Source organism: Rhinatrema bivittatum, chromosome 6 (assembly GCF_901001135.1).
Source record: "Rhinatrema bivittatum chromosome 6, aRhiBiv1.1, whole genome shotgun sequence".
Taxonomy (NCBI): Eukaryota; Metazoa; Chordata; class Amphibia; order Gymnophiona; family Rhinatrematidae; genus Rhinatrema; species Rhinatrema bivittatum.
In genome coordinates, this window is record NC_042620.1 from 26612959 (window position 1) to 26638307 (window position 25349).

At 44.4% G+C, this 25349-nt stretch overlaps 1 protein-coding gene across 1 annotated transcript in view; it reads left to right on the forward strand.

Annotated features, from left to right (window-relative positions):
* The window catches only part of PTPN4 (protein tyrosine phosphatase non-receptor type 4), a 685809-nt gene that overhangs the window by 633223 nt on the left and 27237 nt on the right, over nucleotides 1–25349 (forward strand). The window contains exon 25 of the mRNA XM_029605153.1: nucleotides 3401–3549. Within this exon, the coding sequence (XP_029461013.1) occupies nucleotides 3401–3549 (149 nt within the window). The remainder of the gene's footprint in view (nucleotides 1–3400; nucleotides 3550–25349) is intronic.

Sequence of the window (25349 nt, forward strand, 5' to 3'; positions counted from 1 at the left end):
GGGACTACAACATCTGTTTTGTTTTGTTTTGTTTTTTTAGAAACCACAGTATATGATGTGTGGAGATGGGACAATGTTTGTATCAATACCCAGTTAGAACTGGCTAAACTGGCTCACAGCAAAGTGAACGGACTTGGCCAAGTTCACGTAGAGGCAGTGGGTTGGGTGAGAGGGGAGTGGAGGTTTTGATACAGGAGATATTAATCACTCAAACCATACTAGAACAGTTCCTCCTTATCCAGGTACTTCAGAGATTTTAAGGTCTGCCAGTTAACAAATAAATGAAAGCAGCATGTACGCCTTCCAGCCCACTCTCAAGTCTCACATATTAGATTTTTTAACATCACCATCATACATTGAAAAAACAGTCTTTCCGAACAAACGGGCCGATACAGTACAGTGTGCTCTGATGGAGCGCACTGTTAACTCACCATTGGACGCGCGTTTTCCCTTTCCCCTTATTCAATAAGGGGCCGAAATCACGCGTCCAACCCGCCCAACCTAATAGGGCCCTCAACATGCAAATGCATGTTGAGGGCCCTATTAGGTATTCCTGCGCGATTCAGTAAGTAAAATGTGCAGCCAAGCCGTACATTTTACTTTCAGAAATTAGCGCCTACCCAAAGGTAGGCGCTAATTTCTTCTGGCACCGGGAAAGTGCACAGAAAAGCACTTTCAGGACATCTGACTTAATATCGCCATGATGTTAAGTCGGAGGTCCTGAAGGGTTAAAAAAAAAGTTAAAAAAAAAAAAATTTGAAGTCTGCCAGCGGCTGTCGGATCGAAAACCGGACGCTCAATTTTGCCGGCGTCCGGTTTCTGAGCCCGTAGCTGTCAGCGGACTCGAGAACTGACGCCGGCAAAATTGAGCATCGGCTGTCAAACCCACTGACAGCTGCCGCTCCGGGCCAAAAGGAGGCGCTAGGGACGCACTAGTGTCCCTAGCGCCTCCTTTTGCCCGTTTCTACCGCCGGGCCTCATTTAAATACTGAATCGCGCGCACGGGCGAGTGGCCGGTGCGCGCGCCGGGAAAGTCCCGTGGACTTTACTGAATCGGCCCGAATGAGATTTCATTGCTGCCTACCAGTTCATTTCCTCTCTCTGTACATGGAAATGAGTTAAAAAAAAAAAAAAAAAAAGTTGTAGGTAATACCTTTCTATTGACTAACTTGAGGATAGTTTTCAGAGCACCTGTTTGCTTTGAAAATTAGTGCAAAACCCATGAGTGAAAAATACCTTTGGTGTTTGCACCAACGCAAACAGTAGGAAAATTGCCCCCAATGTTTTTGACTAGCTTTGAAGAGCTATGCTCCTTTCATCAGATCAGTGAAGAAACAGCACAGTTTCACTGGGCTTTAATAGTACAGAATGAGCTAGGCATGAGTTTGTCTGCATATGCAAGCAATGTGTTCTGTAGAGAAGAGGAGAGGCAGGGAGGATATGATAGAGACATTTAAATATCTGAAAGGTATTAATGGTGGTTAAGAGGCAAATGTTTTTCAGTGGAAGGGAAGTTGTAGAACCGGGGGTCATGACGTGAATCTCCCAGGGGGAAGACTTATGCTAAGAACATTAGGAAATATTTTTTCACAGGAAGAGTGGTAGATGCCTAGCATGCCCTTCCGGAGAAAATGATGGGGGCAAAAATGGTAGCGGAATTCAAGAATGCGTGAGATAAGCACATAGGATTGATAGTGGTAAGAGGATGTAAATAACCTGCACCGAGCAAGAGTTGCAACCCAAAAAAAGCAGTGGTATGACTTCATCAGGGCTCAGAGAAATCATAGGGAAGTCAAACGTGATCTCCTCATGGACTTGTCCATACTTGAGACAGATATACAAGAAGGATTGAGAAATCAGCTGGAAGGCCCAAAGCAGGGAGTTGGTTTAGGGTTGCATTTGGGAATTTTATATGCACATCTACCAAAAGAGGATGAATCTCAACTGGGCAGACTGGATGGGCCATTTTGGTCACCAGTTACTATGTAATTTACAGGTTTCATTTGTTTAATAGTGTCAGTTTAGAAAAGGGATGGAGTGAGATTTGACAAAGGTGGCAGAGACAGTAGGGCTTTACATCTCCTGGGGAGGTGAGAGGTCCATATCTGTAGAAATCACAAAATTGTTTTCCAAAAGCCGGAAGGTTGCCTTTGTAATCGGTGCATCTTATTTTGAATGTACTTGCTTAAAGATTGAAATGGTGAGCTCATCTTCTGCTAAAGTACATCATCTTTCATAGAGATTCACCTTCTCTCCCCCCACCCCCGGGTTTCATTTTTCCTCTGTTTTCTTTAATGGGAAAGGTGACCCTAGCAGCACTGTAAACTGCCTGAAAAATTTGACCATTACTATTAATTTTCCAAGGGGCTACAATCTATGCTGCTCTTTGACCTCCCTTTTATTTTGCCAGTGGGCATGACTTGTGGAATAACAGCAGCCACAAAACATGGTTGGATAGTTTTCTGCTGAAGCTGTACAGGGAAAAAGAAATCACCACACTATTACTTTGAATTGTCTCTGTCTTCTTGTCAATAACACTGGCAAAACTGTAAGCAAACTATCCAGTGAGAGGAGCAGAGATCACAGCAATGTATTGCCTGCTACCACCCCCCCAAAAAAAAGAGGATTCAAAAAGCCATGTTACGGAGCCCCCAGAGACAATGTCCGAGATACCACACAAGAGGCCCCATGAGCCTCCCTGGAGGTGCAAGCAGTACAGCACAGGACCAGGCCGGTCTTCCACCAACCGAGATTTTAAGGCTGCAGCAGTGCAAGCCCTGCAGTAGCTTTACCCCTTCTTCCCACACTGGGAAGGGAAAAGGATGGGGAGAGAGGGGAGGGTCCTTGGGGAGTGGCTAACAGGTAGAGAACCGAGGAAGGGACTTTGGGGAGAGTAGAAGCTGGGAAGAGTTCATGAGGGGGGACTAGGAGGGGGAAAAGTTGGGAAGAGTAAAAGGGAGAAAACCCAGGGAGGAGCCATGGCGAAGGTTCAAGGGCCAAAGATTGGGGTAGGAGGTAAAGGGATCTGGGAAGGGAAGGAGAGAATCTGGGATATAGGAGGTAGTGGCTGCAGGAAAGGGCCCGGAGCAGGAGCAGGGGAGAGAAAAGGGTTCAAGAACTGAAAACAGGCGGAGCGATAGGTTGAAGAGGACTTGGGAATGGGCCACAGGGGAAAAAGACACCGGGAGTAGGGGACCTTAGATTGGGGAGCCCTCTCCCAAGTTTCTCCCCCTGGATCCCCAGCATGTCTAACATTTAGCTCTAAGCACTCTGTTTTCCCCCGCCTCATTTTTGTTGCCTTTAATGGCATCTTCCTGCCAGAATGCATCTGATTTAAAGCATGTCATACAATATGAAAAGAGCATTCCTAAATACTTCTAATTTCTTTGTTCATGCTTAGAAAAATGAGAGCCGTCAGCTAACCCAGATCCAGTACATAGCGTGGCCTGACCATGGAGTTCCTGATGATTCCAGTGACTTCCTGGATTTTGTGTCTCTTGTGCGAGAAAAGCGGAGTGGTAGAGATGAGCCAGTTGTGGTTCATTGCAGGTATTCATAGCTCTAACTTCTGTTCAGTAAATGGCTAGTTAGGGACAGGGATTAAGCTCCATTTACATATCATTCTTCCCTATTAAAGGGGAACTATTGCACTGTCACAACAAAATATCTTCTTGCACAATTAAAGATATCGTATTTTGCAGAAGCTTAAACGTTACTGATTTGAAAATGAGAGAAGGTAGCCCATTTTCATGAAATTAATTAACATTTTATTTTGTTGTGATGTTTGTATACATTGACTGTCTGCCTTCTACCATGGTTTTATTTTTTTATATTAAAAAAAAGTGTTTTGGTAAAAAAAAAAAGGTTTTCATCTCAGTTAACATTGCACTGATAAATATTGGAACCTGTCCAATGTTCTGCATCAGACTTTTCTTTTTTGGGGGGCTGAGTTACTGTTAGGTTTCAGAAGAGATCAGGCAGCAACTTCTGAAGCTTGGGCCCTTGTTAGCAGATAAAACTAGGGAGGATAATTTTTTTAACAGCACCCATATATGCATATACATGGGTGTGCAAAAATCTGTTCCTATATTTTATAACCTGTGCATATATGATATAAAATATGTGGAAATATACCCTGCAACCAAAAAAAAACTACACAAATACATATTGCATTTACCCAGTAAACATATGTAACTGGCTAAGTAATGGCTTTGCCACTACTCGGCCAGATATGTTTTAAAAGTGCTACTTATTTGGCTAAATCAGATAAACGGATAAGTTTCAAATAGAGCTGCTTATCAGGGTAAGTAGAACTATTTAAGACTTATCCGGCTATCTGATTTAGCTGGATAAATCAGAACTTGTCCAGATAAGTGCCACTTGCAAGGCTTAGCAACTGCTATGCTCATGTATTATGTCTAACCTATTATAATATTCTCATGTATTCACCTGGGGACTTTATCTGCATAATTTACATGCATTTAGTTCCATAAGTCAGGTTTTACCAATGTAAGACGAGCAATGAAATTACCAGTGTTACCAATTACCAGTTCGCCCAGTCCATCGGCAGGTTATTGAGACACTCCTGGCTCTTCAGTCTCAACTCCCCTCCCCCATATCAGTCAGACTCTGCCACTCAGTCAGTATTTCACTTTTAAGATGTTTACTATCACTTACTCCGGATGTAGAGCAGGTAGGCTGCCAAATCTATATGAGTAAATTGCTTTTCTCACAGGACAAGCAGGATGGTAGTCCTCACATATGGGTGACATCACAGGATGGAGCCCAATCACGGAACACGTCTGTCAAAGTTTTCTGGAACTTTGACTGGCCCCTACTGGGCATGCCCAGCATGGCACTAACCCTGCAGCCAGCAGGGGTCCCCCTTCAGTCTTCTTTTTTCCGCGCAGCAGTAGCCAAGCGGTTAAGGAGCTCTGTAGAGATTCCTGACAGAAATTTTCCTCATGGAATTACTAAAATGTAACTTACCCCACAGGGGTCCCTCCTTCAACTTTTTAAAGACGCGGTAGTCTGGTAAGTTTTTTACCCGTTTTCCGTTGATTACCGTCGAGTTTGGCCCTCGCGGCCTACTGGCTGTCGACCGTACCGTGGCTCAATTTTTTCATGGCCATGGCGTCGGGGTTCCGCCAGTGCCTGGACTGTAATTGCATCATGTCCATCACAGACCCTCACAAAGTCTACAGAGTTCAAAGGAGAAAATCTGTAAAAAACCACACCAATCCCAACTTCATTCAAAAAAGAATTATCCCAATCATGACTTCACCACTGAACCAACTGCTGGGCCTCATGCTACTCTCCTTAACCCTGATCAATGCACAATCACTATCGAAAAAAACTCATCTCCTATACGACTATCTAACAGAATCAAATCCGGACTGCTGCGCAATCACCGAAACATGGCTGAAACCTGAAGACACGGCTCTAATCAACCAACTCCCTACTCGCACTTACGACATCCTCTCTATCCCCAGAGTCAAAAAAAGAGGAGGCGATCTATTATTAGCCACAAAAAAAGAGCTAGGGCTATCCCTACAGACCACCATCTCATTACCCTCTCTCGAATTCGCTTTATTCAAATCTAAACACTTTCAAATCGACCTTACCTATGCCCCTCCAGGAAGCCTAGAATCGGACCCGTCTCCTTTAATTGAGCTCCTAGCCAAACACATCAACACCGATACCCCTGCTATAATAATGGGAGATTTCAACCTCCACGTGGATAAAACCCCTCAATCATCCAGTTGTGAAACCTTTCTCACTTCACTTCAGTATCTGGGATTCAAACAAATTATCAAAGAGCCGACGCACAAAGCGGGACATACACTAGACTAAATTTTCATAAATGAAAGCCTTACCACTGCCTCATCTACAATTTGTTCCCCAGTTCCCTGGTCAGACCACAAGTTGATTTCTACAACTCTCAAGTTCACCCAACCTATCCTCCTACCATTACAAAAAACCACAGTCCAATTCAGGAAGTTATGCAACCCAGAAACCCTCAACCCACACCTATCCTCTGCATTAGACCTCACGGATGCCAATTCAGCCACAACCTCCTGGATCAAAATAACTAAGGACGTAGCAGACCTTACATGTCCTTTAACCACTAAAGCTCTCCGCTCTAATGCGAACAACAGGAAACCCTGGTACACCCCCCAGCTAAAAATCCTGAAACAAGAAATCAGAAGACTCGAACATACATGGCGAAAAAACCCTTCCCCCATCAAACCTGGAAGCTTACAAATCTCTCATGCACCGCTACCGGATATCCATCCTCCAAACAAAGAGGGACTTTTTCTCACAGAAAATACACCACTTCATCTTCGACCCTAAAGCTTTATTCTCCCTTGTTTCATCTCTCACTAAATCTACCCCCACGACTATCCCAGACAATCAAGCGGCCAGCAAAGCCTCAGAGTTAGCCGCATATTTCAAGAAAAAAATCATCGATCTGATCAGACCTCTAAAAGCCAACAACGCTCCTCTACCGCCACCAGCCCAATACTCTCATTATCAACAGAACACTAGTCTTGAAATGTTCGAGCCGACGTCATCCTTAGAGGTTGAAACAATCCTGAAGAAGCTCAAACCCGCCTCTCACCCCACAGACGCGATACCCGCCAACTTACTCATTGCCAGCTCAAAAACAGTCGCCAAACCAATTGCCGACATTATTAACCGCTCACTAATGCAAGGTTCAGTACCTGACCAGTTGAAACTCGCAATCCTAAAATCTCTCTTGAAAAAACCCAACCTGTCTCCAGATGACCCCTCCAACTATCGCCCGATCGCTAAACTCCCCTTCATTTCAAAAATCCTAGAAAAAATAGTCAACCAGCAACTCACGGAATACTTAGAAGATAACAAAATACTAGCCCCCTCTCAGTTCGGCTTCCGAAAAACCCGAAATACAGAAACTCTGCTAATCTCTCTGACAGACACAATTTTACTGGATCTAGATAAATAAACAACCCGGCCTACTCATTCTCCTCGACCTATCGGCCGCATTTGACATGGTAAACCACGCAACGCTTCTGGATAGGCTAACGGATATCGGCATCAAAGGCACTGCTCTCAGCTGGTTCAAATCTTTTCTACATAACAGATTTTATAAGGTCAGAGTCAACAATGAAGAATCACACCCAGTTCGCTCATCCTTGGGAGTCCCTCAAGGCTCTTCCCTATCCCCCACCCTCTTTAACATTTATCTATTACCACTTTGCCAGCTTCTCTCCAAACTAAAATTAACCCACTATATACGCAGACGACGTGCAAATATTCATCCCGGTTATGAAAACACTACAAAAAACACTAGAATTCTGGAACAACTGCCTCCAAGCCATCAACAGCCTACTCAAGAGCCTTAACCTGATCCTTAACTCCAACAAAACCGAAATACTCCTCGTCACACAAGACTGTAACTATGCATCGTCTAACCTACCCCCCTACTAGTCAACTATCCTTCTCACCTCAAGTTAGAAACCTCTGAGTCAGCATGGACAATCAACTAAACCTTAAGAGATTCATTAATAATACCACTAAGGACGGCTTCTATAAATTGCAAGTTCTGAAACAACTCAGACCGCTTCTCCATTTCCAAGACTACCGGGCAGTTCTCCAAGCAATCATTTTTTCAAAAATTGACTACTGTAACTCCTTCCTACTTGGCCTACCAACCAACACAATAAAACCATTACAAATGCTCCAAAACGCTTCAGCCAGGATTCTAACTAAATCTAACAAAAGAAATCATATTACCCCCATCTTGAAAAACCTACACTGGCTCCCAATCAAGTTCAGAATCTCCTACAAAGTACTAACAATCATACATAAATCTATACACAAACTCATTCCTCTGGAACTCAGTATCCCTCTTCAGCCACATATACCCTCCAGACCGGTGAGAACAGCCTATAAAGATACTCTCCTCGCCCCAACCATCAAATCCTCATTAAATAAACGTATTCTATCCACAGCAGGCCCCGCGCAATGGAACTCTCTACCACCAGACCTCCGGAAAGAACCTTGCCCTATCGCCTTTAAAAAGAGACTCAAAACTTGGCTATTCGAACAAGCCTTCTATCCATACCAATAATTTTACTCTCAACCTTTCCAAATATGTGCACCTTGTAACATGTCTACTGCATATTTAGCCAGGTCCATTCTAGTACTTCATTATTTATTAAATCTTTTGTTCTTTAATACCCAGTTACTTGATCCAAGTTTTATCCACCTGTTCGATGTAATTGCACTCTGACTTGCCTGTTTAATGTTATAATGTAAACCTAATTGATATGTAACTTTTGCTACATGAATTTCGGTATATAAAAATGTTAAATAAATAAATAAATAGTGTGTCTCGGATGTGAGCACGATGTCCTAAACTGCACCAAATGTGCCCTAATGACACCAAAAGGTCGCAAGGCTAGAATGGAGAAGATGGAACTTCTCTTCTGTGCTCAAACCCCGACGCCGTCCATTGCATAGATGTCAGAACCGGCACAGTCATCTTGGCACCAGCATCAACCTCCTGCCGGTGACCGTCCGGCATAGACAAATTCTCGGCCTTTAACACCCTCTACTCCCCCTCAGGATCGTAGGGATCATAGAGATAAACATCGCCACCGGCATCGAAAGTCTCGGACCATCAAGGGAACGAAATCATCGACCTCTCCATCGTCGAGCCGCTGTCGAAGAAATCCTGGCCAGAAGAGGCACCGACCTTTTCGGCGACTGGGTCACCGAGGCAACCCTCACCCGACAGGGTATCGGGAGCCGTGACTCCGCCTTTAACGGTGGTCCCTCCGGCTATGTCTCTGCCTCCTTCTTCTGTTCCAGAGCCGGGGCTGCTTGCTCCAGGTCTCAGAGAAGAACTGGACCGGATGATTCAGGAGGCCATCGACAAGGCGATGCATCGATTCCAAGTTCCTCCGGCACAAACACCAGTACCAATTGTGGAACCGACCACCGACACGATTCCAGCAGCGTTGGCACCTCTGCTCTCGAGGATGGAAGCGCTCATAGCCTCTTTTCCACCGATGGACCCCGGGTCACCGATGGATCTGGTGCCCTCCCCGCTTGCTTTGTCATCGGGAGGAGAAACACCGTTCTGCATCCCTCCATCGGGAGTTCTGCCGATGCCTCTGCCATCAGTGCCGATACGTCAGTCGGCCCCACCGAGCCATCCATCGGTGCCCTCGATGCCTTCATTGGTGCCTCCAGTTATTCCTTCGAGTCCTTTGGAGCCTAGACCAGGACCTTCAGGGATCCCACCGCCCCGTCCTCCTCTAGCCCCTAGAGGGAGAAGGTGCTGATCCCTACGATACCTGGACTGATGATTCTTCATCAGACACTGATGACTTGCCTTCACCACCTTCACCTACTGAAAGTAGAAAGCTTTCTCCTCCAGAGGATCTTTCCTTTATAAATTTTGTGAAGGAGATGTCTGAATTGGTTCCCTTTCAATTACAGACGGAACAGGATGATAGGCATCAAATGATGGAGTTGCTACAATTCCTGGATGCTCCCAAGGAAATAACCTCCATCCCTATCCACCAGGTTCTTCTGGATCTCCTTAAAAAGAACTGGGAACATCCTGGCTCTGTTGCTCCAGTCCACAGGAAAGCTAACATCACCTATCTTGTTCAGTCAGCTCCAGGATTTCACAAACCTCAACTGGATCACCAATCTGTGGTTGTAGAATCTGCCCAGAAAAGAGCAAGGAGATCAAAACCTCACACTTCCTTTCCCCAAGGCAAGGAACAGAAATTTCTAGATGCCATTGGTCGCCGTGTCTTCCAGGGATCAATGCTCATCTCCAGAATTGCCTCTTATCATCTCTATATGACCCAATATAATAGGGTCTTATTTAAGCAGATACAAGACTTGACAGACTCCCTGCCTCAGCAATTTCAAGATCAACTCCAAACCCTAGTAAACAAGGGCTTTGAGGCAGGCAAGCATGAGATCAGATCATCTTACGATATCTTTGACACTGCTACCAGGGTATCTGCAGCTGCTATCTCAGAAAGATGATGGGCCTGGCTCAAGTCTTCCGACCTTCGCCCTGAAGTACAAGACAGATTATCCGACCTGCCTTGTGTAGGAGATAATCTGTTTGGCGAGCAGATTCAACGAATGGTGGCGGAACTCAAGGACCATCATGAGACCCTAAGACAGCTCTCTCTGATGCCTTCTGAGTACTCTTCAAAACAGCCCTTCCGGAAGGACTCTAAGAAGTTATTCTTCCGCCCAAAGAAATCCTACCCGCCACCAACTAGAACCCGTTCTACGAGACAGTTTCAAAAAGCCCAGTCTCATCAGACACAAAAACAAAAGCCGCAAGCGGCTCCTCATCCAGGTCCTGCTTCCGGTTTTTGACTCCTGCATAGAGAGCAGCTGCCAGATCCCATTGCCAGTGGAAGGTCAACAAGTACCTCCAATGAGAGAAGTTCAAAATGGTAACTTTGGGCTCTCTTCTTCCTCTTCTACAAAGAGGAGACTGGCTCTGCTCTCTAGACATCCAGGATGCATACATTCATATCACGATAATTCCATCCCATTGCAAATACCTGTAGGTATTTGCGATGGGATGGAATTAGTAGGCCCCAAGCACTATCATTACTGAGTGCTTCCATTCGGCCTCACATCTGCACCACGAGTTTTCACAAAATGCCTCGTCGTAGTTGCAGCCTTCTTCAGGACTCAAGCTGTTCATGTCTACCCCTATCTAGACGATTGGTTAATCAGGGTTCCCACTCAGCAAGCTGCTCTGTCGTCCCTACATCTTACCTTACACACTCTAATTTCGCTAGGATTTCTCGTCAACTACGACAAATCCTACTTAGTCCCATCTCAAACCTTATCGTTCATTGGGGCAGACTTGGACACCTTGCAGGCAAAGGTTTTTCTGCCTCGACAGCGAGCTCTCACTCTCGTGTCTCTTGCACACCAGCTGCAATCTCAGCATTCCACGACTGCACACCACTTTCTCATCCTCCTGGGACACATGGCGTCCTCAGTTCAGGGCACCCCAATGGCCCGCTTGGCCATGAGATTCATGCAGTGGACTCTAAGGTCACAATGGACTCAATCCATTCAGCCCCTGTCGACATTATCCACGTAACCGACTCACTCCGTCAGTCTCTCGCCTGGTGGAGAAATCAGGTCAATCTCCTCCAAGGCTTGTCCTTCCAGGCTCCAGACCCCCAAATATCTCTCACCACCAATGCTTCCAACCTTGGCTGGGGAGCCCACGTGGCCGATCTGCAGACACAAGGATCTTGGTCTCCAGAGGAAGCCAAACACCAAATAAATTTCCTGGAGCTTCAAGCAATCAGATATGCTCTCAGGAAATTTCAGGATCGCTTCTCCAGTCAAGTCATCCTGATCCAGACGGACAACCAGGTAGCCATGTGGTACATCAACAAACAGGGAGGGATGGAATCCTACCTTCTGTGTCAAGAAGCTGCGCATATATGGGCGGAGGCCCTCTCCCACTCGCTGTACCTCAGGGCCACCTACTTGCCGGGAGTGGACAATGTGTTGGCAGATAAGCTGAGTCACACCTTTCAACCGCACGCGTGGTCTCTCAACCCCTCAGTAGCTAACTCGATTTTCCAACAATGGGGTTATCCGCAAATAGACCTCTTTTTGCGTCACCTCAAAATCGCAAAGTAGACAACTTCTGCTCTCTCACTCGCAGCGAACACTATCAGCCAAGAGACGCGTTCTCCCTAACATGAGCAACCGGTCTCCTATATGCATTCCCTTCAATTCCACTTCTCTGGAAGACACTCTTGAAGTTACGTCGGGACAAGGGAGCCATTTATGCTGACGATATCCAACTAATTCTACCTATAGATGACACAATAGAGAAAACATTAAATCTAGCTAACATGTACCTAAGCATTATAAAACAGCTACTAACCGAAATGGAACTTGTAATTAATATTGATAAAACAGAATTTCTACACCTAGAACGGAAAAATACTGAAATCAGCCAAACCTCAATAATCCTCAAAGACAACCAGAAAATTGAACTTGCTGGAAAAGTACGTAACCTTGGAATAATATACTGGACCCTGAAATCAATCTAAAACAGCACATATCACTAAAAGTAAAGGAAGGATATGCAAAACTCATGGTACTCAGAAAACTAAAACCACTACTAACTCAAAATGACTTCCGAACAATTCTACAGGCACTAATTTTCTCCAGCACAGATTACTGTAATTCCCTGCTGCTAGGACTACCAAATACAACATTAAGACCACTTCAAATACTTCAGAACACAGCAGCTAGAATACTAACCGGAAAAAGGAGGAGGGACCATATAACCGAAACCCTAGCGGAACTTCATTGGTTACCGATTGAACACAGAATTAAATACAAAACCCTATGTACCATCCATAAACTAATTCATGATGAGAAATCAGACTGACTAAACACAGTATTACGGGTACACGTCCCACACAGAAACCTTCGATCAGCAAATAAAGCACTCCTAACCATTCCTTCAGTAAAAACAGCAAGACTAACCCAAGTGAGGGAAAGGGCCTTATCATTAGAAGGACCCACAATATGGAACACAATGCCTCCAGAGATCAGATTACAAAGTGATCTCAAGGCATTCAAGGAAAGTTTAAAAACATGGCTTTTTAAACAAGCATTTTACAAAGAGACGGGAGAATAGAAATTATTCAGGAATAGGCAGATAAGCACCGACACACAGTACTTAGGACGGTACAGTAGAGAAGTCCATGAACTACACATCACAATAAGCATATTGATAACACCATGTATGATAAATTTACCCGTGAAAATACCTTCGGTACACTCTGTCATGACCCACTTCTCTAAAAATTATTTTGTCTAATGATATATTGTTGGAGTCACAGTAACCATGTGTATGTTTATTGAATAAGAGTATTGTCTCCAGGCAGTAGCCATCATTTTGGGATAAACACTGTGGATCCATAAAGTCAAGAGGCCGCCAATGAAGAGTAGGTGACTCGCCAGAATGATGGCTACTGCCTGGAGACAATACCCTTATTCAATAAACATACACATGGTTACTGTGACTCCAACATCACTCTAAGCTTCAACAGCAAGAGGAAATGTGGAAAAAAGGATTTGCACTCTCAAAGACGGGAGTAGCTGGCTTGTTACGGCGGTTACTACCCCAAACCAAATATCCAAATTACTACCTCCACCTTCCTCTATTCCTGATGCCTTTCAACTAGCTTGATCACTCCATTCTTATACTTCACTTTCAATGCATATCCAGCATAGTTCTCTGCTTCAACAGCAGGGGAGAAGAAAAACTGTTACTTCACACATCCAGCAGAGCTCTCTGCTTAAACGGCAGGGGAGAAGAAAAACTGATACTTCACGCATATCCAGCATAACTTCAACGGCAGGGGAGAAGAAAAAAGGATTCACACTCACAAAGCGGGGAGTAGCTGGCTTGTTACGGCGGTTACTACCCCAAACCAAATGTGCCTGATACTTCACTTTCGATGCATATCCAGCATAGCTCTCTGCTTCAACGGCAGGGGAAAAGAAAAACTGATACTCACGCATATCCAGCATAACTTCAACGGCAGGGGAGAAGAAAAAAGTATTCACACTCACAAAGCGGGGAGTAGCTGGCTTGTTATGGCTGTTACTACCCCAAACCAAATGTGCCTGATACTTCACTTTCAATGCATATCCAGCATAGCTCTCTGCTTCAACGGCAGGGGAGAAGAAAAAAACTGATACCTCACGCATATCCAGCATAGCTCCCTGCTTCAACGGCAGGGGAGAAGATAAACAACCAATAAGGGCTGTATAACATAATCTGGGTAAAAACAAATAAGCATGGGTGTAGCTTGCTTATTGCGGTGGTTACTACCCCTACTACCTCTAACTAATCAAGCTAGATATTTCACTTGGATGCAGCTCCATCACCGCTCTCTACATTAATGGCGGGGGTGGAAGGGAATTAGAACCAAGAGCTAAGAGAAACAGATAAGTATGAGAGAAAAAATGAGGGAAGCTTGCTGGGCAGACTGGATGGGCCATTTGGTCGTCTTCTGCCGTCATTTCTATGTTTCTATGTTTCTATGTAACCGAACCTTTGACGGCACCTGTTAGAATGTACTATAGTACTCTTTTACCTACATTAAATATGTGCCTACATGTAAACCGTTGCGATGGTATATAACAGCGACGGTATAGAAAAGATTTTAAATAAATAAATGATCCTGATAGAACCTCACTGTTTGCGCCAAGTGTGGTTTCCAGTACTTCAGGATCTCTCCATTCACAGGCACATTCCCTTGGGAAAGGACCCACTTCTAATCACTCAAAACGATGGGTGCCTACGCCACCCCAACCTTCAAGCCTTGTCCCTGAGGGCATGGATGTTGAAAGGTTAATCCTTCAGCCACTTAACCTTTCTGAACCAGTTTCCCGTGTCCTGATTGCTTCACAGAAGCCTTCCACAAGAAAATCTTATTCTTACAAATGAACCAGGTTTACGTCATGGTGCTCTTCTCAGTCCCTTCACTCCTTTACCTGTCCAATCACGAAGTTTCTGGACTATCTCTTGCACTTGTCAGAGTCAGGTCTAAAAACTTCCTCCATTAGGATGCATGTCAGTGTGGTGGCCGCCTTCCATAAAGGTGTTGGGGATGTTCCCATATCAGTACAACCCCTTGTAACACGCTTCTTGAAGGGCTTGCTTCACCTCAAGCCTCCTTTGCATCCTCCGGCCCCTTCTTGGGATCTTAACCTAGTTTTGGGTCAGCTCATGAAACCACCATTCGAGCCTCTTCAATCCTGTGATCTTCAATATCTCAAATGGAAAGTGATTTTCCTTTTAGCAAGCACTTCCGCTCGCAGAATTAGTGAATTACAGGCTCTGGTTACCTATCCGCCTTACACTAAACTTCTGCAGGACCGGGCAGTACTCCTCACTCACCCTAAGTTCTTACCTAAGGTAGTTTCGGAGTTTCATCTCAATCAATCCATTATTCTACCTAACTTTTTTCCCAGGCCCCATTCCAATCCAGGAGAGCAGGCTCTGCATACCCTTGACTGCAACGGGCTCTAGCGTTCTACCTAGACTGTACAGCTGCCCACAGAAAAAGCACTCAATTATTTGTCTTTCCATCCTATCAAATTGGGGCAGCCTGTGGGTAAACACTCTCTCTCCTCCTGGTTGGCGGACTGCATATCCTTTTGCTATCAGCAAGCAGACATTCCACTTCAAGACCGTGTTAAAGCACACTCTGTGAGGGCCATGGCGACTTCAGTAGCACACCTACGATCGGTGCCGCTTCCTGATATTTGCAGGGCTGCCACCTGGAGTTTTCTCCATACTTTTACAGCCCATTATTGCTTAGACAAAGCCGGAAGACAAGATTCCATCTTCGGCCAGTCTGTCTTGTGCAACGTATTTACAACGTGATGTACCAACACCCTTCCGCCTGCCCGGGTGGGGTTCAGGATGCCCTCTGCCAAATTTTATCCCAGGCCTAGTGCCTTGCACGCCTGCGTACATTTGGTGCATGCTCAGACATCCTCAGCTCGGTACTCACCCATATGTGAGGACTACCATCCTGCTTGTCCTGTGAGAAAGCAAATGTTGCTTACCTGTAACAGTTGTTCTCACAGGACAGCAGGATGTTAGTCCTCACGAAACCCGCCCACCGCCCCGCGGTGTTGTGTTCGTAACATTTTCTTATTTTATTTTCAGCACTACCTGTAGCTTTTAACAAGACTGAAGGGGGACCCCTGCTGGCTGCAGGATTAGTGCCATGCTGGGCATGCCCAGTAGGGGCCAGTCAAAGTTCTGGAAACTTTGACAGAAGTGTTCCGTGATTGGGCTCCATCCTGTGATGTCACCCATATGTGAGGACTAACATCCTGCTGTCCTGCGAGAACACCTGTTACAGGTAAGCAACATTTGCTATAAAATTGCAACCTACTTGCGTAAATGTTGGCCCCACCCTGGAATGCCCCTGGCCTGCCCCCTTTTTTTACACACACATTTACTTGCGGACCCTTGCTCATGTATTTTGAGGCTCATAAAATGGCACATACATGAGTATATGCTATTTACACAAGTATATGCTGATTTTTACATGCATAACTTTTGAAAATTCACTTTTAACTGTTTCTGATGTATGCTAAGTTAGGGACTAACAAATTATATTTTAAATCAGCAGTACTTGTTAATTCACTTGGTATTTTATAAATTCACTAAGATCCTCTTTTTCATTCAGAATTGTATTTAAAATTTTCACATGTTCTCTTTCTTTGCCGCACCTCCCACTATAGGGAGAGCCAAACTTTTCTCTCTGTAAATTCCCTAGGAGCCACAAACAATTCTCAACCAACCAGAGGCACAAAAATATATATTATTATTTCATCATTGCCAACAAATTCCCCAAAACATTTAGAATTAGCAAAATTGGCTTATGTTCATGCAATTCATCCCATCATCTGGTCTCTGGGTGTTGGGAGCAAAAGGATTTGTTCCTTTGGATTCTCTGACAAGATGTCTCAAGTCTGTATAGTTTCTAGGAAGGAATCCACCAGGAGATTTTATGGATTTCAGTGAAAAAGATTTACTATCTGTTGTGAAGTCAGATCTCTAGATTCCTTCTCTAGCTTGATACAAAAAATGCTTGAATATCTTCTACATCTTCTAGAGTCTGCTTTAAAATCAACTCTGAAGGTACACCTCTGTGTGATTGGTGCTTATCAGCAGTATGTAGAAGGAAATGACATCTTTGTACAGCTTCCCATCAAGCCACCTACTGTTTCATGGGATTTTAGTGTGATATTGCTCTAGCTCAGCAATTCTCAACTGGTGTGTCGCCAAGCACCAGCAGGTGTGTTGCAGCTCCCGGTGTCCCACTGCCCCGGTTGTGCTTCCTCGTTCCCTGCCCTGTGGGCCAATGGCAAGCTTCCTCCATTCTTCCTGTTCTGCGCAGGCCAATCAGTAGCCTCCTCCTTTTTACCTGCCAGTGGGAGTAGAAAAAAGGGAGGAAGCTTCTGATTGGCCGGTGAGGCAGGAAGAAGGGACATAGCATAGGTCGGGGGTGGGGGGTTGGGAGGAGTGGCAGTGAGGAAGAGAGGCCGCCACGGGAGCCCAACCCGATGAAGCAAGGCCGCCACAGGATCCCATCCCCGTGGTGGTGAAGAGGAAGCCTGACCCTGGCCAAGCAAGACCGCCATGGGAGCCCATCCCCGTGGCGGCAAAAAAGAAGTCCCTGTGGAGTAAAGCCACAGCGGAACTGGAGCCCATCCCTGCCGCGAAGGAAGAAGAGGTTTGGCAGTGAGGCCCGGTGCATGCATGTGAGAATGGGAGTGTGGGTGTGAATGGGAACCTGGGTGTGGGCTGGGGTGTGAGTGGGTACGAGAGCATTTGTGTGATTTTGAGCTTTTATATGAGAGCATGTGTGTGATCGAGAGAGAGACTGGTCAGGAAGATGACTGATGTGTGTGTGTGTGTGTGAGACCAAGATTGGTCATGGAGTCTAATTTTGGGGTATGTGTGTGTGTGAGTGACTGGTTGTGGGCCCTGAGAAAGAGGATCATGAGGACAGAGCTTCAGCAGCTGCTGCTGCTTCTAGTGTGTACTTTTGGCCTGCAAGAGAAAGGAGTAGGAGAGTTGCTAGAGATGGTAAGTAAAGGTGGCTTTTAAAGTTTATTTTTCTTGATTGACTGCCATTTTAATTATTGGGTATTATGTAATCTGTATGTTTTGAAATATGTAATTGGTATTTGGACAATTTTAAAATAATTTTTATGAGTTTTTAATTATTGGATGTTCTGTTCATCAGCTGTTTTGAAACATTTATTAGTATAGTTTTACAATTATTTCTGTGTGGGGTGTTCTATAGCAGCTTGGCTTATTCTGTTTTCCTACTAGGAAGTATATTGGTGTTTAGGGGCCTGGTTTAATATTTGTAGTGTTACCTTTTCATAGATAGGGTTGTTACTGTTGAAGTTTATGCCATAATGCAGGTGTAACTTTGTGTAGTTTAGTTTGTGTGCATTATTGCAGATCCTGGGATTATATTAGGTGCTGTATTTGTTTCCATTTCTCCAGGTTTGCACTGCATGCAGAGTGGTTTTTTTTGTTTTCCATTCCAGTTTCTGTCTCCAAATTTATAATTTGTGGTCTTTCTGTCCTTGGTGAAGGTCTGTCTTGTGTGTGACAGAGGTGAGGTATTTTACTAGCATGTAGGCATTTGTATCAATCTTATTTGTTGTGTTTTCTCAATAGGATATGCATTAGTAGTAATTACTGTCTTTTCATAAGGAAGGCTATTGTACCTATATATCGCTCCATGGTGAGACCACACCTTGAATACTATGTACAGTTCTGGTCGCCTTATCTCAAAAAAGATATAGTTGCAATGGAGAAGGTACAGAGAAGGGCAACCAAAATGATAAAGGGGATGGAACAGCTCCCCTATGAGGAAAGGCTGAAGAGGTTAGGGCTGTTCAGCTTGGAGAAGAGATGGCTGAGGGGGGATATGATAGAGATCTTTAAGATCATGAGAGGTTTTGAACAAGTAGATATGAATCGGTTATTTACACTTTCGATTAATAGGACTAGGGGGCATTCCATGAAGTTAGCAAGTAGCACATTTAAGACTAATCGGAGAAAATTATTTTTCACTCAGCGCACAATTAAGCTCTGGAATTTGTTGCCAGAGGATGTGGTTAGTGCAGTTAGTGTAGCTGGGTTCAAAAAGGTTTGGATAATTTCTTGGAGGAGAAGTCCATTAACTGCTATTAATCAAGTTTACTTGGGGAATAACCACTGATATTAATTGCATCAGTAGCATGAGATCTTCTTAGTGTTTGGGTAATTGCCAGGTTCTTGTGGCCTGGTTTGGCCTCTGTTGGAAACAGGATGCTGGGCTTGATGGACCCTTGGTCTGACTCAGCATGGCAATTTCTTATATTCTCATGTTCTTACCTAGTAGTAAAGGGAGTTTGTTTTGCTTTTTACTAAGATGTCACCAGAACCAGAATATCTTTTTTGTATGGTGAGTTGTATGGGTAATGACCTAGTTCTGTTCTGACCCATTGTCGGGGGTCGAAGGGGTTCCCGTGGATGCAGAGTGTGTGTTTACATATAACCCCGTGACGGTCACATATTCAGTGTGACACCTGTGAGAACCATCTGTCAGATGTGTGTCCCGGCCGAAAAAAGGTTGAGAACCACTGCTCTAGCTGATGAAAGCCCCCTTCGGCCCTGTGAACAAGTTCAGGCACCTGACCTTGCAAGGACATATTTTTGTTGGTGGTCAGCTCAGCTCATAGAGTCAATGAGCTCCAATCGCTAGTGACTTATCAAAATTATACTAAATTTCATCATGCTAAACTGATGCTTCACACTCCTCCCAAGTTCCTAGGATGATGTCAGATTTCCTCTTTCATCCTGCCAACATTTTTTCCTAGGCTACATGTTCATATAGGTCAATCAGCCTTGCACAATTTGGGTGGCAAAACAATCATAGCTACCTAGAATGGACCAAAGGTCCTAAAAAGTCCACTCATCTTTTTGTTTCATTTGACCCCAACAGGTCTGGACTTGCTGTAAGCAAATGCAGTCTTTAATGGGATAGCAGATTACATCTCTTTTCATTATGCCCAGGCAAATCTGATCTTAGGCTCATTGTGTTAGTCATGGTGGAGCCGGTAGCCCCTTTGAGGATATTTGCAAAACTGCAACTTGGAATTCAGTCTACACATTTACTTTCCAAATCTGTTTAAAAAGTGACACCCGATGTAACAACGGTTTGGCCAGTCTCCTCTAGGGTCAAATCTAATTCCACCACCCCTCAAGAACCCTTTATGCTATTTGGGCTGTGTTCTTTAATAAAATAAAATATATACAATGGGCTTAACAACAAAAATTCCTGCCATTGGTGACTTTGTTGATGTTATCTCCATTTTGTTGGAAGGCAACACTTGTGTCACTAATTAATCCTGCTTGCCCTTAGAGAAACAAAGTTCTTCATCTCAGGGGAAGAAAATCGCACAGAAGAGTCCAGGAGAATCGGGAATTGATCCTTTAAAGAGTCAGATTAAGATACATCAAGCCCAGCATCCTGTCTCTGACAGTGGCCAATCTAGGTCACAAGTACCCAGCAGATACCAAAAGGTAGACCCATTTCTTGTTACTTCAAGGGATAGCAATGTTATTCCCTAGGCCCCGGAATGTCTCACCTGTCTACTTGCCTTCTACATCCTGGCTAGAGAGCTCTGATCCTCACAAGAGGCCCGTCTTTCCTCCCCACTTCTGCCAAACTGAACTGCACAAGACTAAGAGCCTTCAACTGCTGTGCTCCTGAGATCTGGAATGAGGTTCCTTTACCCATCTACCAGGAACCAAACTACTTTGCTTTCCAGAAAAAAGCCAAGGCATAGATATTCAACTATGCCTTTCCCCAGCTGGTTCATTAGGAGGATTAACAGTTTTTCATACAGTGGCACACATTGTTAAGTACATTTAACTATTTCATTCCTGTTTGTCCTAAGTTCTGTAATCTACTTTGAGACCAAGCCTGGCAAAGAGAGGAATATCAAATGTTCAAAAATAAATAAATAGTCTACCTGGCTAATAATGTTTATGGACTTTTCTTCAAGGAATTTGTCCAAACCTCTTCTAAATCCCGCTATGAGAGTTGCCTTGATCACGTCCTCTGACAACAAGTTCCACAGCTTGATTGCGCACAGAGTGAAAAAGTACTTTCTACGATTTGTTTAAATCTGCTGGTTGTTAGTTTCATGGAGTGTGCCATTGTTTTAGTAGTATTTGAAAGGGTAAATAACTCTTTCTTTTACTCATTCCACCCCTTTCATGAGTTTATAAACTTCTACCATGTCCCCTCTCAGCCATCTGCCTAGAGTAAAGGGAGGCTACTACGTGTTTTTTTTCTAAGTGACAGTTTTAATATACTTTATATATATAAATATATATATATATATATATATATATGTGAGTGTGTCACCAGAAGAAAATGTATGTTTGGTCAACTTCAGCAAGTTAAACATCAGTGAATTCTCTTCATTTTGGAGCCAACCCAGTCTGGTGTAGAGTTGTCATGATTTTCAAGACCTCAGGAGTGTATCACAAGCCCTAAGGGCCCAGAAGTAAAGCTTCCCCCTGCCAGAGAGCCTCATGGGTTGCACGGTGGCCTAGCAGCTCCCAGATGTACCCCTTTGTCCGCTGAAATACTGGAGGGGGAGTTATATAGTTTTCTATAGTTTTCACAACGAAAGCTAGTAAAATATCCAGGCTCCTAGGACACCAGGATAGTGTGTTTTGTTTTTTAACCAATCAGGTCTGCAGTTCCCAGAATGCACTGTAGATTTAGTGAGGTGTAGTCTGATTTCTGGCATTCATGGTGGTCATCTGTTCATCCTGTAATTAAGTAAAAAATATATTTTTCCTGAAATTGTTCTCAGCAGTAGTGAATAGTCTAGGACTTTATTCACAAGTTAATTTGGAGTGTCTTCAGTCTTATTGTGGCCAAAGAAAATTTAGTTTTTTATCCTGTGAGGTTAGTCAGTGATGCCACCCTGTGGATAAACGAAAAATGCATGTTCATTTGCAATTGGACTGCCTTTTTTTTTTTCTAGAGCAATTTTAAGTAACATGATGAAGGAGAAATTAACTTACCTGATAATTTCCTTTCCTTTACTTCTGCTTTACCAGTCAAGAACTTGTGGGTTTAGTCCCCTCATCCAGCAACTGGAGGTAGAGATTTTTTTTTTATGACATCACCTGTATGTATGTCATGCATGGAACCAGATACAGCCAGTGTACTACTGTCAAAGCTAAATTTAAATAATAGCAGCTAGCAAACACAAAAATGTAATAACTGAAATCGAAAAGTTTGACCTAATCGCAACAAAAAAAAAAACACACAAAAATGTAATAGCTATACTTTCTTTGAGATATATCATTGACTTACACTATGAGAAGCATTTTAAGAAATGTAGTCTTAAAAATCCTTGGAGGAATGAAAATTCTCCTCAAACCAATTCCCCCTTTTATTAATCTTTTTCTTTTCTTTTATAACCTTTAGTCGATCAGATCTCACTCTCATAGAAGTAGCCCAATTTGCACATCTCAGGGTGGGCTTCTTGACTGGAGTAGCAGAAGTAAAGGAAAGGAAATTCAGGTAAGTCTTAATTTCTCCTTCCTTGTCCTTCTGCTCTACCAGTCAAGAATCTGTGAGATGTGTCAAAGCCCCATTACAATGGGTGAGTAGATTGCAAGCTCACTATTAAGACAGCTGTCCCAAAATTAGCATCTTATCTCACAAGATATAATGCTTGGCAAGTGGACCTAGAGTTGTCTAAGTCGCCACTTTACCCATATCAATTGGATTTACTGAGCAGGCATTTCTGCTCACAGTGAAGACTGTCTTGTCGAATGGGTCCTGATGCCTTCCAGCAATTGCAGCCCCTGAGGTAAATATGCAGCCACTATGCCTTTCATAATCCATCTTGAGATGGTCGGCTTTGAGGCTGTCTCCCCCTTGTGTGCCACTTAACACAATCTTATCAGAATTAAGAAATTCACTTGTCATCTTTAAATATCTCCTATACATTTCCTGACATCTAAGAACTTTAAAGATTGTAGGCCCCTGCAATAATTCTCATCAAAAGAATCATTGTTTTAATGTTTTTTTTATTGTTTTATGCCTGTAATACTGTACTCAGCATCTATCTTGTTATGGAGACTGCGGAATATAAAACATTTTTTTTAAGTTTTTCTATATCGGCATTCGTGATGAATATCGCATCATGCTGGTTTACAATTAAGAGGTGAAGGAACAAAGTAGTAATAAAATAATAATAAATAATAATAATAAACATTAACAGGTGCTGACAAAAGGTTGCAGTTACAATAAAACAAGGGAATTACACAACTTGGAGCAGTGAAAAGGAGCTAGGAATTAAACATAGAGAACAAATTTGCCAATTTGAGATAACTGTGCAGCTAGCATTTATAAGAGAAATCAACAACAGATCAAAGATGACTGAGTCTATACCAACCCCCTCTTTTCCTTGTGAACATAATGTTTGAACAGGCAGGTCTAAAGCCACAGTTGTGCTCTCTGAAACTAAACAGAATGATGTTTCTCTGAAGGCAAGCAGTGTACTCGTCACACAACTGGGGTGTCGTCATCCTGACTGCGCCAAATCAGGCAGCCTCTTCCAGAGCTCTCTAGGACAGTGGTCCCCAACCTTTTTTGCACCAGGGAACAGCTTCAAGCAAGACCATTTTTCCATGGTGGGGGCGGGGCTTTGGTCATATGGGGGCGGGTTATGGAGGGGGGGTTGGATTTTAGTGCACACTTATTTAATTACCATGGTCATGCCAGTGCTGAAAGATGCACCCGAAAATGAGAGCTAAGACCTGGGCTAAGCTCAGCGCACAGGGTTACATTTAAGTTCAGGACCCTGCCTTCCTTGCTTACCTAACGTCTGCTCCCATTTCCCTGCCTCTTACTTACAGCAGTCCTAGCACGGCAGAGATCCGATCTTTTATACCTGAGCTGCAAGGGGCAATGAGCTCTTACTGCATCCTGGGGATGCACACACACAGGCAAGCTCCCAGTCATTCTCATACTGAACCCCAGGCAGGCTCCCATTCATTTTCACACCACTCCCTCCCCAGACATGCACACATTCATTCTCACACACACAGACCCCCAGGCAGGCACCAATTTATCCTCACACACCACACACAGGCAGGTACCTATTCTCACACCTACAAACCCCAGGAAGACACCCATTCATTCTCATACACAGACACACCCTCAGACAGGCACCCATGCATTCACACACATGCACCCCCAGGCAGACTCCCATTCATACACATGCACACATTAAAGGCAGAGACCCCCTTCTCTTTCTTTTGCCAGCAACCTCAGAGCCTCTCTCATTCCTCCGCTGCCACTGTCACTGCTGCCGCGTGGCTATTGGGGAAGTGCTGATTGCTGCTACTGGCACTGAAGCCCATTCTGCTGCCTTCTCTGTGCAGGCCCCGTGGGCTTCCAGTTCCTCCATGCTGATCTCGTACATTGTGAGATCTGCATAGAGAAAGTGCTACTCTTGCACATTCCCAAAGATTACATGTCAGTCGGTAAAAAGTAATTTATTTTTTTTTTACATTTGCTGTCTGATCTTAGTTTTCTAATCGGTTGGTCACAGGCTTTTTTTGTTTCCACCTTCCCTTTCTTATTTTTTTGCCAATTCCTTTTATATTGTCTTTTTTTCTATGTCTTTTCTCTCCATCTGTCTTCTTCCCTCAAACACACAGTCAGGTTCTCATTCTCACATGCTTTCTCTCTCTCACACACACACACACACACACCTCTCACTCTCACATGCTGTCTCTCATACAATCATTCATACACACAGTCTCTCACTGGCACATGCTGTCTGACTCTCACTCACACACACAGGCTCTTTCACTCCCACATGCTGTCTTGCTCAAGCATAGGCTCTCACTGTCACATGCTCTCTCATACAATCATTCATACACACAGAGGCTCTCACATGCTTTCTCTGCAAACATTCAGGTCTTCACTCCCACACACAGTCTCTCAACTGACTCTCACACACAATCTCTCAACTCATCTCATACATGCACACACACACACTCTACGTCTACAGGCCCTCAGCCTCTCTTTCACCTCTGGGCCTTTTCTTTACGGGTCGCCACAGGATGGGCTCTGCAGCGGCCCTGGTCTTCTCGGGCTGTGCTGCTCCTCTTCACGCGGCTGATGCTCCTCCTCCTTCCTGCCCGCGCGGCTCCGGCAACATTTTTCTTCCGGGGCCGCGCGGGCAGGAAGGAGGAGGAGCACCTGCACATTTAGGCGCGACCTTTTTCTTCAGGCTGTGGTGACGTCAGCTCCACCACAGCCCTGCTGATCTTCTTGCTGTGTGTATCCGGCACAGCACAGCAGTAGTTCACTGCTCAGCCGCTAGTAGGATGAGGTCCACCAGCGGCCAGCAGCGGCTCGACGCCCCCTAATGTTGTGCTTCCACCGACCCTGGGCAACGGGCAGCATCCACCCCACAAAGTATGCTCTGAGCCGCCGCAGAACACAGAGCACACTGTCGGTGTTTAGTACTGGTCTGTGGCGGCGCCGCGGACCGGCAAAAAAACCCCAACGGCCCAGTCCTGGTCTGCGGACCGGTGGTTGGGGACCCCTGATCTAGGAGATTCTTTAGCTCCACTGGGTATTATGCACAGTGCTTAGTTCCCACATAGCTGTGTACCTGCAGCA